Source organism: Thamnophis elegans, chromosome 11 (assembly GCF_009769535.1).
Source record: "Thamnophis elegans isolate rThaEle1 chromosome 11, rThaEle1.pri, whole genome shotgun sequence".
Classification (NCBI taxonomy): Eukaryota; Metazoa; Chordata; class Lepidosauria; order Squamata; family Colubridae; genus Thamnophis; species Thamnophis elegans.
The window spans coordinates 46,605,100-46,621,184 of NC_045551.1; the positions used below are offsets into that span (position 1 = coordinate 46,605,100).

At 37.4% G+C, this 16,085-nt stretch overlaps 1 protein-coding gene across 1 annotated transcript in view; it reads left to right on the forward strand.

Annotated features, from left to right (window-relative positions):
• ABCC4 (ATP binding cassette subfamily C member 4) overlaps window positions 1–16,085 on the forward strand; it is a 210,967-nt gene that overhangs the window by 110,545 nt on the left and 84,337 nt on the right. The window contains exon 20 of the mRNA XM_032227044.1: window positions 7,393–7,472. Within this exon, the coding sequence (XP_032082935.1) occupies window positions 7,393–7,472 (80 nt within the window). The remainder of the gene's footprint in view (window positions 1–7,392; window positions 7,473–16,085) is intronic.

Here is a 16,085-nt window from a genome sequence, read left to right on the forward strand (position 1 = left end):
TGATTCCATATCTTTCATTAACCTGGGTTTGTTTCTTATTGTTAAAGTTATAAGCTGTCTATCTTGCTATCCACGACAACTCTGGGTAGCATAGTTATCTGGAATGAGAGGTTTAGCTGAGTTGATTTTGTTAATGTTATTGAATTGGGTAGGGAAAGCCCACTTTTCAGTATAATTTGGTCAAAGTCTCCCAACCATACTATGTTTTCTCTGAGTCATAAGGAACTAGACCACACGTGTCCATGCTTGCTACTTTATTGTATTCTGCCTGTTATGCAGGAATCTTCCCAGACTGGCAGCCTCAGCCTGGGAACAGATAGATAAGGACATAAGGCTCTATAAAAAAACTTGGGGCAGGGGGTGCCACTTCTGGATTTCTTGTGACTGTACAAAGAATGCACATTACTTCTGCGCTTGAGGCCTCTCCCCTGTCTGGCTGGGTGTTTCCCAACAGGTTCTAATGTTACTGAAAATGCTGTTGTGACAAACTGGACATAGGGAAGAAGAAGATGGTAATAATGGATGTATCTTGTTGGACCACATATAAGACCGCCAGACTGGTAATTTGATGCTCAGCTTCTAAACTTAAGTACTCAAGAGTTGAATGGTTAGTTTTTATTGGATCCTTTAATGAGAAAGCATGAATTTGAAGTAGGTGATTGGATTGTGATGTGCACTTCCTATTTGGAAGGAAAGATTTGAACATCCACTCTCAAGTGTCAACAGACAGCTGCAAAAGCCAGGCATGGATGTGAAACCACCTGAGTACATTCTGATTCCAGCAATTAAAGCAATTTACAGAGCTTGTAAGAAAAGAATATCACAAACTGTCTCCTTTATGAAGAACAAAAGCGTTTCGATCCTTTCACTTCAAGTTTGCCCTAACTATTATACAGAGAGGGAGGTTTAATGAATCATTGTTTAACTTAGATATGGCGAAGTGTTTGACTATAGCATAGTCCCAAATATGTACATAGAACTTTGATGACAGACTCTCATTTAACGATGATTAATGGACTTTGAAGAGGTATTTAATTACTTAGGTAGAAATTTAAAATACTCCGTGTGTGTGTTTGTGTGTGTGTGTGTGTGTGTGTGTGTGTGCCAGCAATATTATTTAATGCGATAGTATTAAGATCTCTGGAATTAATATATATCTTGTAAAAGCTAACATTCTTTGTACGAGGGAAGCAAGAGTTTGAAAATACCCTAAAAGTATTAGGAATGTGTATATTCTGGGATTAAGCACACTGAAAGGTAATGGGATATAGTTCTCCTGACCTCAGAGCTTTTTTTGTAATAATTTCATAAATTGTGTCTAATGTTTTATAGTTTTAAAGAGCAATATGCATCTTCTGTGCTGTCAATGGAAAACATGTATTTCAGTGATAACTAGCTGATAAACCGGCGATGTCGAGGTATTTATTTATAAGGGGAAAATGTCTGGACCAAATGTAATTTCTAATTTTGGATTTTCCTCCTTACCAGAGGGAGTCCCCTTGTGTAGTACTGTGAAGCCGTTACCATGGCAACTCCACTGTGCTGTACAATAGAAGCCATTTTACAGTAATGCAGTAGAAGCCATTTGAAGGTACAACAGGCTGTGTCGTAACAGAACACACACTCCGAAGGCTGTTAGGGGTGCCTTACCCCCACAGTATTTGTTTCCAGAGAGTAAGTCATCTGTGTACCAAGTATGGTTGAAATTGTTTCTGGCATTCCAGAGTTATCCTGGAACGCGCGCACGTGTGTGTGCACACGCGCACACACACACAGATTTTTCCATTATAAAAATGGAGTTTTTCTCTGTCTACCCTCCTGGGATTACATGTTTTCTTTACATATTCATAATTGTTTTTAAAATTAAAAATTAAAACCAATATTTGTTTTTAATTGCGGCAACATTCAAGTATGTTTAAGAAATGAGTAAATGTACACCCTTGGAATATCCCTCTTCTGTAATGGGTGTAATTCCAGAAAGGCCCAGGGTCTTCTTTAGAACTTGGTAGAGTTTTCATTACATGCTGCAAGTTTACAAAAGATAGGCCTGTTTTGTTAAGCAAAACAGTTTCAAAATTGTTATCTTGCTCTAGAGCGAAGCTTTCCGAATGATGTATCACTGAATCCCTGCTACATTCGTATTTATAATTGTGCTCATGTACCAGTCCTTTCCAAATCATATGCCTCTACTCATCGTTCCAAAAATTAACACGTGAATTAGTCAGATTAAAAGGGCTGTTCAGTTTTTTAAAAAACAGATCATTTTTCCAGGCTGAATAACTCCCATTCCCTTGATTTTTAAAGCAAAACTTTTTTTTTCCCTACTAGAATTTCTGGCAAACATTCTTTTTAAAATACTGCATTGCTTAACAAAACATTGCAAGCCCGACATCAAAGCTACAGTTTGTTGGAGTTGATTAGCAACTTGATTACCCATGAGAACTAAGTAGTCATTTTAAAATGGGAATATTGCATATAAATAATCTTCCTTTTGGAATGATTAGTACAGCTATTGGCTAAGCTTGATACTCACTTGGCTCTGAAGCCAAATTATATTATTCTGGCACTCATTAGCCATTCTCATAACTTTAGATGTTACTTTACACCATACTAGTTTGGGTTAGAGAGCCAAGACAGAGGTTTTACAGTGTTTATCTCATAACTTGTATTTATTGCAAGCTTTGAAAAGTTTGTAGAGGATCAAATAAATTTGTAAAGGAAAAAAAATCTCGTCCTCTTCGAAAGGAGAATGAAATAGGACCTTGTGAAAAAATTGGAAACAAAGCCTGACATGCTTTGCATTATGGATATTTATCCCATATCCACAGGCCCAGCTTGAGGTTCGCATACAGTTTTTCCATACATCTCAAGAAGCAATATGAAATATATAAATATGTATTTAATATATATGTGCATTGTATTACAGCCGGTTATATATTACTGACCTGAATGAATAACAGAGAGGAAGAAAACAAACAATCACAAAGATTTATAAAGTAATAAAATGTTTATTATTTTGCTTTTTTGGTCTTTATATTTGTGTGTGTGTGTGTGTGTGTGTGTGTGTGTGTGTGTGTGTGTGTGTGTTTTTCTGTCCCATAGTAGTTATTATGCTGGAGTAGAAGCAGTGAGATTCAGATTATATTCCTCCCTTAGTATGGAAGCTGGGTGGATGAATTTGGGCCAATCACACACTTCTAGGATGGTGCGGTGGCCTAGAGGTTGAACTTTCACCTCACAATCAGGAGGATGTGAGTTTGATCCTAGGTAGAGATTAATATTTCTTTCTCTGGGCACGATGAGAATATATCTGCTGAATATAACTCTGCATTGGTGACAGGAAGGGCATCTGGCCAGTAATCACTCGCCTCCATTTCAGCTGCCTAGAATCATGATGGTGAACCTATGACACGCATGCCAGAGGTGGCATGCAGAGTCCTCTCTGTGGAAATGTGCACCATCGCCAGCTGCTCTTCTGGTTTCCAGTGTGCACATGAGCGTCGGCTAGCTGATCTTCATGGGTATTTTTTGGGACATTTTCAGGCTGTTTTGGGGGTCATTTTGAGGCTGTTTTTTGGGGTCATTTTGAGGCTGTTTTCGAGGGTGTTCTTTGGGTCATTTTTGGCCTGAAAACGGCCAAAATCTGCTGGTCTTTGGGTTTATGATACTCTGGCACATGCATATGCATGCATGTTCCAGTTTTGGCACTCAATGCCAAAAAGGTTTGCCATCACTGGCTTAAACTCTACCTTGCAAGAGATCATTAAAAGTTGCTAATGATGATGATACGCTCTCATTGCTGGACTGGGAAGACTATCTACCAGTATGCACTGGACCAGGGTGTGCATGACAGCCCATAACTTTCAATAAAGAGGCCTTTTGTTGGAGTGGATTAATTCAAGATGATGACAATCATCATCACTAGTATCTTTTGTAGAGCTGAAGTGACTCAGATTAAGTCTTATGCATGCCAGTAAACATAGAAGAAGTTAACAAATTCATATATTTGAAAAAGTGCTTTAAGAAAATCATGAGAAGAACCTCAGGCTAATATGAAGACTAATCATCTTATAACTTGCCATGCCATACTATTAGCTATTAGGTGGTAATCTTCTAAATAGTAGAAATGTTGGCATATATCTACCACGCAAACATAAATTAGAGAACTGGAATTTCCAAATATGACAACTAGGAATTCTTGTTGTTGTAATCCCTACATCTAGAGGGCACAACATTTGAGTGACAAGGAAACATCTTCCCACTATCTGACCGGTTTATCATCTGTGTGGGCCTAGAACCTTTGCAAAAGATAAAGAAATTCTCATTTTTAATGAAACAGAAGAAAATGAAAATAGAAGAATTATACATGGATTCTAATTATATTAACTGAATCAGAAAAGGAAGGCTGGAAATGTAAGATACAAATAATGCATTCATTTAGTTATATATCCTTAATTTGATTAAATTTAAATCTAATTAAATGAAATTTAAATGGTACTGCTTTTTTCTTTGTCCTAGCTTTGCCTTTTAGAGTGCGCTCTTCATCATGCAACTTAAAGAGAGATTAAGTTAGTTGTCTCAGTAAGCCTTTGTTCGTTGTCTGAATTGTTTTCAGCTGATTGATATTTGAATTCACATTTGAATTTGAATTCCTTCTCAAGAAATTCAAGGCATGAAATTCCTATTCTACGTTTAAGTTTTGCAATTTAAATAATTCATCAGACCTGGAGTGAATCAGAATAGCTGTTCTAAATCTGAAGGAATGTACTAAGATTTTTTTTAGCTTCTTTTGTATCTTTTTGTGATGTCTTTGTAGCAAATGTGCATATTCCATTGCAATCAGTTACCTAACATTGCAAGACTGCTGTAGTTACTTTCTCTGAAAAAAAAACCTCTTCTCCCAACCTTTCTACAATATTGTGTCCATTCATAATTATTATTTATTCAGTCCAACAATATTGTGTCATCTTTCAAATTCTTTGAATGTTCTGCTGATGCTTGTTCTACTGAACAAGCAACCAACATTTCACTTATTTCATAAACCTAGTCATCTAATACCACGTTTCCCCGAAAATAAGACAAGGACTTATTTTCTTTTGAGTCCTGAAAAAAGTGCTTGGCCTTATTTTCAGGGAGGTCTTATTATTTTTGAGGTGCAGGAAGCAGCGAGTGTGATCACCTCATGGCTGCTGCTGTGTTGCAATATTTTCAGGGAGGGCTTATATTTGGGGGAGGTCTTATTTTAGTGCATGTGCTAAAAAGCTTGATTGGGATTATTATCTGGGGAGGGCTTATTTTCAGGGAATTTTGTCAGAATCTTTACCATGAGTCTCATATCTATATTGCTGAGTCAAACTATTCTGCAAGGCACCTGAGGGTAGAACAAGAAGCAACGGGTGGAAACTAATCAAGGAGAGAAGCAACTTAGAACTGAGGAGAAATTTCCTGACAGTTAAAACAATTAATCAGCTTGCCTCCTTATGTTGTGAATGCCCTAACACTGGAAGTCTTTAAGAAGATGTTGGATAGTTGGATTTGAAACGGTATAAGGTTTCCTGCTTAGGCAGGGGGTTGGACTAGAAGACCTCCAAGATCTCTTCCAACTCTGCAATTGTATTGTATTGTATTGTATTGTATTGTATTGTTTTGTATTGTAAGTCTTCCCTCTGCTTGGAAAGCCTATGCTCATAGTCCTCGGTGAGGTGCTTCTGCTGAGCCTCCTTCTCAGTCAGATCCAGCCAGCTGTTTTGCCAACTCTGGTGGCTGCTTAGCTCCAACAAATGCTTCCTGTTGGGGCCCTAAGGATCCCGGGTGTGCAGGCAAGGAGGGTCTAGGAGGGGAAGGGTGAGTAGAAGCTGGCAAGGTGCCCCTCAATGTGAGTGACATCAAGCTGGCCACACCCACTCAGTCACATGACCACCTAGCCATGCCTACCCAGCTGGTCATTATGCAGATCATATTAGTGGTCTGCAGGATTTAAAATTATGAATTTATGGTCCCTGAGTACAAAATGTTGGTGACCCCAGGTCTAGATCATTGAGTTCAACCCTGTGCTCAGGGGTTGAACTGGGATTTCCTGCTTGTGCAAGACTCCAGATTAAAGCATCCCAGTTCAAATGGTTGATTAACTTCTGCTTGATCACATCATATGAGGGGGAGCTCACTACCCATGATGATGAAGTTTGTTATTAACCAGTCAGAGTTTTGAGAGGCTTGCACAGCTTTGCAAAATGTTAATTGCAAATTGTTAACAAGCTTCTTCAAAGTTTCACTTTGTCATAACATTTTTAAAGGAACATTTCTAAGCAATTAAAAATAGGATTGCAGCTTTAATGAATAAGGGCTTCTAATTTCATCAGAAATGTTATTCATTAACAGAAAAAATCTGTGTTTCATTCACTGATAGTAGGTTAGCCCAAGTCCATTAGTCCATTAATCTAGTTGAGCTAGACTTGCATGCAGTGGTGGGTTGCAGGCGGTACGCCCTGGTACGGGCGTACCGGTGCCTCCCCGGAGCACCGGGTACCATTCCGGTACGGTGCTCCGGAGGGCCCAACTGCCCGCCCATCGTCCTTACCTGTCTTTAAACTTTTCAGTGCTTCCGTGCACGCACAAGGCACGTACAGTGCCTGTGCTCTGCTCTGCTGAGCAGCTGGGGCATTGCGGAGGGGTCGCTGGAGGGTAGGATGCATGCACGCACTGCATGCATGTGTGCGTGCTACACACATTCTTGTGGAGGATGCCAGGCCCAATTGCAACCGTACCGGTTGCAAAGGGATCCGGAACCCACCACTGCTTGCATGGTTGGATATCTATTCATTCCTGGAATGTATTTTCATTAATCAAACTATTAAAAATGATTTCAAAAATATCTGTAGCTCCTAGAAAGGTATACCTTATGGTTTAGCTACCTATACAGTGTTCAAATATAAATATCTTCAGACTTACTAAAAGGTCTATCACTACCAAAAGAGAAATTAGGTATATAATTTGTTTTCTTACTTCACAAATCAACCTAGAATTATCATTACTGTAAAAATTAATTATTGCAATGTTAAAGAATGAACAAAATGTATTATTCTGCACAGATGTAAATTAGTTTGAGCTGGAAATGTATTTACTGCATGTGTATCCTGCTTATTATTTTGGAACAGTTGGAAGCGGCTAATATAACAATTGTTATTTGACTTGATTGTCAGATTGACTTGAATTTCTATAAGTCTTGAAGACATCTTTCTTAGAGGAGCAAATACTGTGAGATGTATTTCCAAGATGAGGTTCAGGCTGAGGTTCACGTTTGTTTTCTCCATTCTCATTTTTAAAAATGATGAAAAACAAACTTTCCCCCCATTTTTTTGTCAAATAATCTTCAGTTTTGTTATTTTCTTATAGGAAGGATCCTAAATCGTTTCTCCAAAGATATTGGCCATCTGGATGACTTGTTGCCATTAACATTCTTGGACTTTGTACAGGTAATCTATGGACTTTTGCAGATTTGGGTTTGGGGTATCCTAGGTCTTGATGACACACACACACACACACACACACACACACACACACATCTCTCTCTCTCTCTCTCTCTCTCTGTGTGTGTGTGTGTGTGTGTGTGTAATGAGTTTAGTGAAAGTACTTGTTTGAGAAGGGTGTAATCCAAAACCATAGAACAAGTGGTAGTGACTGGGGAGAAGAAATGAGTAATAAATGGCTGGTAGGAGTGGCTCTTAAACTGTTTACCATTATGTCAGGGTTTCAGTATGTAGTAGTTTAATGCTTGGTAAGTTGTACCTGGTTTGCCTTTGAGACATTTGGCAAGCTTTCTGCAGTGTTATGAAACATATCCACAGTAAAGGAACAATCAGCTCACATGAAAAGATAGCACCGATTAACCTATTTATGCATGTACTTCCTCAAAGAAGCCAATGTTTACTATAGCTGTTTGGGATTGAAATAGGTGTGGTTATGTACAAAGAAGAGATTAGTAATAATACTTCTGAAAATAATAGCTTCAATGGAAACAAAAGAAAGAAGTATAAATACAAAAAGGTCCTCTAAGTATAAACAATGTTTGTATCAAGGAAGTAGTAATGGATAAATTTGCGGCAAAATATTTGAGTTTCAGAAGAGTCTCAAATGTTTTTTCTTTTTTTCTATGTAGGAAGCACAACATAGGAAGTTACATTCCCACTTATGATATGGTCTTGTTTGGAAGACCTTCTTAGTTCTTAAGCCCTCAGCTGGTGATAGCAGTCTATCTGCTCAAAAGGCTAAGCAGGATTGAATTTAATTACTCTTGGATGGGAAATCAAACCTGAAGATTGCAATGGCAAACCATTTTCATATCGCTGCCAAGATAACACAAACATGGACATATTTTATCAGGAATTAAGTGAACTCAATGGAGAGTTTACTAGTGACATCAAGATACTACCATGTTCCCAGACTAGGTTTTACCTACATATTTATATTTATCTGAAGGGTGGGCCATATTGATACTGAGCGTAGCTGCATTGACAAAGTTAACACTTATTCAATTATCACTTTATTTCCAATGATAGCAGTGATAGCAGTATTTACCTAATCTAGAAATAGATTCCGAAGACAGATTAAATTGTCTGTGCATTGAATAGTTATATATTCATGGCCATTACCAGCAATTTATTGAGACTTGACTTCTGTTCTTTTCCTTGCTTTTAAAGAAAATTAGTCTTGTGTCCACAGTAACTGCGATGCAATGGCTCAATGGCTAAGACGCTGAGCTCATTGATCAGAAAGGTTGGCAGTTTGGTGGTTTGAATCCCTAGCACCGCGTAATAGAGTGAGCTCCTCTTACTTGTCCCGCCTTCTGCCAACTTAGCAGTTCGAAAGCATGTAAAAATGCAAGTGGAAAAATAGGAACCACCTTTGGTGGGAAGATAACAGCATTCTGTGAGCCTTTGCCATTAAGTCATGGCAGCCACATGACCATGGAGACATCTTCGGACAGCGCTGGCTCTGCGGCTTTGAAATGGAGATGAGCACCACTCCCTAAAGTCGGGAACGACTAGCACACATGTGTGAGGGGAACCTTTACCTTTACCTTATCACAGTAACAGAAGAGAGGGAAAAGCTCAACATTTTCTGAAAGTTTTAGCTTTGCTTTTTAAAGCTGCAGTCCAACAGATTTTAGAAAAATATTCCTTTGTAGAAATCTGCCTTTTAAGCTCTTTTTCTTTTTGGGTGGTTGTAACACATTATGTTGAACTCTAAAACTCATACACTGAAACATACAAGTAAATCATCCCTTTGCAGTGCACTTCAGATGGGATCGTGGGCCATTTTATTTCATTTCAGATATGAAGCTTCTTCAGACATGATAGCACAATGTTGTGTGGCAAGGAGGCCTTAGTCTGTAGGGCAAAATGATCTCTTTAATCACCTGAATGCTTGTTTGCCATAATTTACTTTATTTCATATTGGTATCTCCTCCAAAATTTACAATCTAAGAAAATGACGCATTATGCTTATCATTGAAGTCCCCGAATTTTTTATGCCAACAGTTCCTACCGTTAGCAGTTCTGCATTTTATACTCTTAAGATACAAAGCAAGGATTAGTTTTGTCTTCCGATGAATGGACTTTTCCTGGTGTGTACTTGATTTAATGATCCAGGCCATGCTTGAACAATTAGTGCCAGACTAATTTTAATCCTATTAATTTTAGTCAGTTTACTCCTATCCACCTAAGGACCAAGTGACTCTCCTAGATTAAGAGATCAAAATGAATTCCATCTTCCTTTTTCTAGCACAAAATCCTTATCTTTTATTTGCCTCAGATAAAGTAACTAAAAAAACCCCAGACTTAATGCTAGCGAGGAGTCACTTTCAGGTGGTTTTTTTTTAAGAAACATAGGCTGATCAGTAACAGTTACATGCCTAGCCTACTCACTTAAAGAGGGCTCTGAATAGATATGACAAGGATAAATTTCTTCACAGTTTCTTCCCTGGGTTTTTTTGTCAGTCAAAAACACAATAATTCTTAAATCATCTCCTTTGTAACTATGCTTCTGAAATGATTTCAGATGCACGAGAAAGCAAATGGGATGTTGCCAGCTTTCAGTTTATATATTCCCTCCTTTTAAAATTTCCCTCTCTTAATTGTGGGGCAGAATTGATTTAGTTGAAGCGTTTTAGTTGAATTATGAAGGGCTTCTGGTTTATTTGTGTCTGGAGAAGCCCAGTTTTGTACAATGGATGCCTATTATTGAATATGATAAAGATCTTTTGTCATTTGTTTTGTTTGCAGGTGTCTTTTATAAGAGAACCTCTAATCCCTTCAGGAAGAAATATTTTCTCTTTCTTTTCTTTTCTTTTCTTTTTTTTAAAAAAGAGGGTGGAGGGGAATCAGTATTAACTGAGAATAAAAGCACTGAGCCTTTGCTATTGTTGTTGACAATTTGAGAGACATTTCCCAATAGTCATTGTTCAAATGGTTGTCAGGAGGAATCAAGTGAAACTCGATAAACAATGCTGTAACCAGTCCCTCACACTTTGTGTGCAGAAGCTTTTCTTGAGACGATTTGCATTGAAGAAGTGGTTCATTTTCCAAGTTGTGGTAGGGTCATTTAGAAGCATTGCGGGGTCCCCCCCTGCTTTTCTAGCAATTGAATATTTTAGTTTTGCAGAAATATATCTATATGTAGACTAGAGGAATCTTTTTCCCCATCACCCAACTGTGCAGGAAATACTAGAGGGTTGCTGTGACCTTCTAGCAATATCTTTCAAAGAAAGGCTGCAAATTTGTTTTCAGTGGGATTTATTTACATGGTAATATATATTACTGAAAATGATTACATGTAAGTTTCCTAGTAGTTGATGGCTCTACTTTTTAGTTATTTTGTTATGCTTTACAAAATACTAGTAATTGCTACATGCACGATGCAATTCTATGTATCCTTAGCCAGAGATAAATCCTACAGTGTTTAATCTAGGACTGCAACCTTAAACATTTTAAAAGAACTGGAGTCATATAAATTTAAGAGTACAGCAATCCTTTTGACTCTATGCTGCCGTTTTTTAAAATTATTCACTGAGAAATTATGCCAAATGTGCTAATCAAAATCTTTTCCCCCAATTTCCTTTTATTTAAAAAATACACACACATTTTCCTCTCTCTTTCTTTTCCACTTCCTGTCTTAAACACTCTATGGGTATGTTTCTTTCTAAAAGTGTTAACGTTGTCTTGCAAAGCATTTTAAAATTTTCTTTAATGCAGCAGACTGGAGCATTTTTTGTAGAATGTTTGGAAATATATATCTGTTAACTTTAATTTATGTTCCTGCACCTTCTAAATGTTGCATTAAAAAAAAAATCTTAAGATTTTGTTTTGTTTCTGGGGGAACATTGTGTGCTATCTGCAGCTGCCCTTGGATGAGAAAGAAAAGGCCAGTGATTTATTGAAGCTGGTGAATTGAAAAGCCCCTTTTTCCCTCCCCAAAATCAACAGCTTGACTGAGTTTAAATAACTGACTTTTCATATCCTTTCATTGCACACAAAGACCTAATCCTGAGACTACTTGAGCCACCAATGTAGACTGTGGACAAGACCACCACTGGAAATGTCATCCCTTCTCACCACACACAAAAACACATTGACTGCAGCTTTTATGAAGTGAAAATGCCAAAGAAAAAGGAAAATACAAGTGAGGTGGCTGCAGTAATTTTTTTTCAAAATAAAATAAAAAAGGCTGCTGTGTTTGGATATTAAGAACAAAAAGTGCCTAAAATGACAACAATGGCTAGGGTTGCTTGCTTTCATAGGTGCAAATGAGTGAAACTGCTTGTTTGTTTCAATACCGTTGACCCTTACATTTCATTGTGTGGAAATGTCAGGGAAAGTGTGTTCGAAGACATTTCAGCATCTTTTAACTTTCAATGTGGTTGTCATTTTGAGACGCTCAAGGGGCTCTCCCATCTGTCTCCTTCCTTCACCACAATTCATTGGCAAAGTAGACTTCCATATATTTTTTTTATCTTCAGTAATAATTAACTGCCACTTCTCTGTTTTGTTTCTAATTTAAAAACTAAATCAGAATCCAGTATACACTTACGTTTTTTTTCTCCAGAGCAACAGGAATAGTCTTGTTTCAACTTAAGATGGTTCACCCATATCTGTGTTACTCCAATGATTATGTGTGATGGTCCTCCTAATGGAAAAAATACCTGTTTAGGTTAATGTCCCCATAACAAGGGCATTTCAGGGCAGAGTCTGTAGCCTGTAAAAAAAAGAGAGATCCGTGGCAGTGGTGTTCAAAGAGCAGGGTCCCCCTCGTGATATGATCTAGCTTCCAGCATTTGTATTTTTTAATTAGTTTATAATATAAAAGACAAAAATACAAAAGCAAATAATAGGAAAAATAGGGAAGGGAAAAAAGAAGGGAAAAAGAAAGAAAAGGCGTTGATTTCCGACTCCCTTTGGTGCATTAGAATAAGACATTAACAAGATATTTTAAAAACCTCAACTTTTTTACTTTTATATAATAGTATAAATTAGCCATTTCTATAGCAACAACTCTATCCAATCAGTAAAACTCAAAATCAAAATTTTGGGGTTTTTTTCCACTTCAAGCACAAAGTCCAGAAGTGGTTTCCAAGTAGAAACAAAAATAGTTGTCTTTTTTTTCTTTAATCAAAGCAGTCAGTTTAGTCATCTATGCTAACTCTATGCATTTTCCCACTGTGAGAATCAAAATGTCCTTCCATTTTTGTTTATAAAGTAATCTTGCTGCCTTGACTCAGCATTTGGAAGGGAAAAGTTTGAACAAGTTGGATAAGAAAGAAGGAGAAGTTGGTGGTAGAGAAGAACCCCTTTAGGCTTCTTTGCCTTGTCAGTCTGGCAAAGTATGACTGACTCAAAACATTTTGCTGCCTAAAGCAGAAATGTTGATGATGCTCTTTGTTGAAGCTAAGCTAATCAAATTATTTTGGCATCTGAACATCGTGTTAAGTATCTCTTCCTGACTGCCATTGTATTGTCTTCACCCAGGCCTCCTTGAACACTGTTCCACACTTTCAATTTTATATATTCTTTGTTAAAGAATGTGCTTGAAATTGGTGTTTTACTTATACCCTTTAAAAAATCATTTGCCATAATTTTGTATACTGAAAGGATCTTGCATTCCTTTACAAGCATCTGGAATTCACAATAGGGACAGTATAGAATAGAATATAATATAATTCTTTATTGGCCAAGTATGTTTGTATACACAAGGAATTTGTCTTTGGTGCGTGTACATAAAGAAAAATAAAATAGAATGCATTCATCAAGAATCATACGATACAACTAGTGATAGTTATACTAGGAAACAAATAAATCAATATAAATTTTAAAGATACAAGCAACATGGTTATAGACATAAGTGGAAAGAGATATGTACTAGGAAACATTTACTAGGAAGGAAGAGAAGAATAATAGTCATACGGTCTTAGTAGATAATTTGAAAGTGTTATGGGGATTAATTGTTTAGCAGAGTGATGGCATTCAGGAAAAAACTGTCATTGTGTCTAGTTGTTCTGGTGTGCAGTGCCCCATAGTGTTGTTTTGAGGATAGAAGTTGAAATTTTTAAAAAATTAAAAGTTAAAGAAAGTATCATTTCTTTACATTGACTTTTTGCACTTTAATGCAAACACGAAGAAGGAGCTTCCAAATTGCAGAAAAAACAACATTCCATGGTGTTTAAAAAAAAATTCAAAATTCTACCCCAGGTTTGATATTCACTGAAGGTAGTGAATGTTGACTTTTCCTAAAAGTTTTGGATTTTTTTTTAGATAAACTATTTGGATCTGAAAGAAAAATTGGCAGTCATTCTTTTCTTCCTCTCGCACTCTTGCATTTTGCATTTTCCAGTTGTTGTGTTGCATTGTTTGCAGTGGCAACCAGCCATTGTTTCCCTGGTTTTTGGCTGATGGCAAAACATCAAGTTAGATAAAGGTTTCATGTCCTCTCAGTTCTTTCTTTGCTTTAAATTGCACCACTGCATTTTAAAGCTGTGTGATGCTGCTTTCCTGGTAGCATTTACCACAGTTGAGGTAATGCAACTCTAAAACAAACCAATACAGATTTACATAATACCATAATTGAGATTTGGTTATGTGCTAAATTAAATGCTTGCATGTCTGCATTTTAGTGGGGTGAACACCTTTGAATATCAATCACATTTAGATTATTCCCTTTAATTGTAACAGGGGGATTTGACATAATCACCCCTGCATTTCAAAAATGTATATTATGTCACTGCTGTCATAATGAATGATATTAATTACTGATAGACAACCTCAAGGCTTAGGAGCAGCTGTCAGTAAATAAAGTGAATGGGAAGCCAGGGTAGGGAGCAAATTTGGGTCTCATCTGCAGAGGATGAGACATTAGAAGAGGCTGTTTTATGTCCACCATGGCCACACATCACAAGCATTAATTAATTAGATGGTTACAATCAATGAACAATTCCTGAAACTAGGAGTTGGGCGGTGTCACAGCCACTTCCCAAAATACAATTCTGAGAACTGCCTCAGAGGATGTTGTAGCGTAGGCATAGGATGAGGGTAGCACCACTATTGTCCAAGAAGGGATAACAAATCTTGTTTTCTCTTGATATGATGGTCTTCCACATCAGGGGAATACTTTTATTCTACCACCTTTGCTGTTAAAATCTTCAAATGAAGTGTTGGTGAGACAGCCTTTAATTATAGAGATTTGTGTCACATATCCATATTCTGGAACATGGCTTGCATCAGTGATTATTTAAGAACCTGTGGGCCATTTGCTCTTCAGCATTTATTGGTCTCCTGAGCTTTTCATGCCAAGAATGAATATGGAGTTGCCTTAAAACCAGGGTTCCCGTAAGCCAGTCAAGCATTCCCTGCTTTTCTAAATTGCTCCATCTTCCCTTGTCTACATTTATAATTTCTTTTTACAAAAGACTATGGATTTTATCCCTTCAAAACATTTCTATGAACACTGTAACACAATTTCCTGGCAGGAAGAGTTTGTGTAGCAGAAGGAAGAAAAGATCAAGTGATTCCATTAACATTTCTAACAACTTCTTCGCTTCTACAAATCTTTTAATTCCCCTGTCACTCATAGAGTGTAACAATCCTGTTTTAAATGGTGATAAGTACAAATCTTTTACATTGCCTTAAACTACTGATATATTATGGATGTATTTATAAACAAAATAGGGATTCTCCCCCCCCCCCCCTTTGACACAAATAGATCTCAGATTGTACTTTCTGATTCAAAGGGAGGTTTTTTGAAGTAAAATTACCAGTGCAAATTATCAGTATTGACTCTCAAGGGATAAATGTAAGTAAGCTAAATGAATCTGAGGGTAAGACTTGTAAAATATTTGTATAGATTTAAAAACATGCTTTCTATGAGGTGTAAAGATTTTCTTTTTTGGTCCATTTGCGTTTCTTTTTTGTAGAAGGAGTAATATAGAATATCAGCTCTCTATAGCATCTTGAGAAATTTCTGTGTATTGATATGAAATGTCACTGTTAGGCTGTTAATCTGTAAAGTCTAGGGATCATATGATCCCTGTGTTAAGAGAGGTATTCTTGTTATATATATTGTGTACTGAGCACAATGTAAAGTTTCAGTGTGCTTCAGCTAGGTGGCAGCACTAATCAAGCTTGATTGATCTAGAAAACTACACAAAGTCCAGTGCTGTAGGCTAAACTGGAACATTAATAAAAGTTCTGAAAGTCGACTGTAATAGCAGGTTAAATCCGTATTGTGCCAAGCTCCCCCATGGATGTGTGTGTGTAATTCACCAACACATAGATCTTGCTACACCAGCCTTTAAAACCATGAACACCAGAGATGGGTTGCTACGGGTTCCCACTGGTTCGGGCGAACTGGTAGTGGAAATTGGGAATGGGTTGCCGAAGCGGTAGGAATGACAGGCTGGCCATGCCCTCGAACCAGTTCCCCGGTCACTGCTGCTGTTGCTGGCTTATTTTTACTAATTTTTTCATGTCCTGCGCATGCAATTTGCAGTCAACTGGGCATGCATGTGCAGCGCGCATTTGGCGCATGCGTGAAGCAAACCA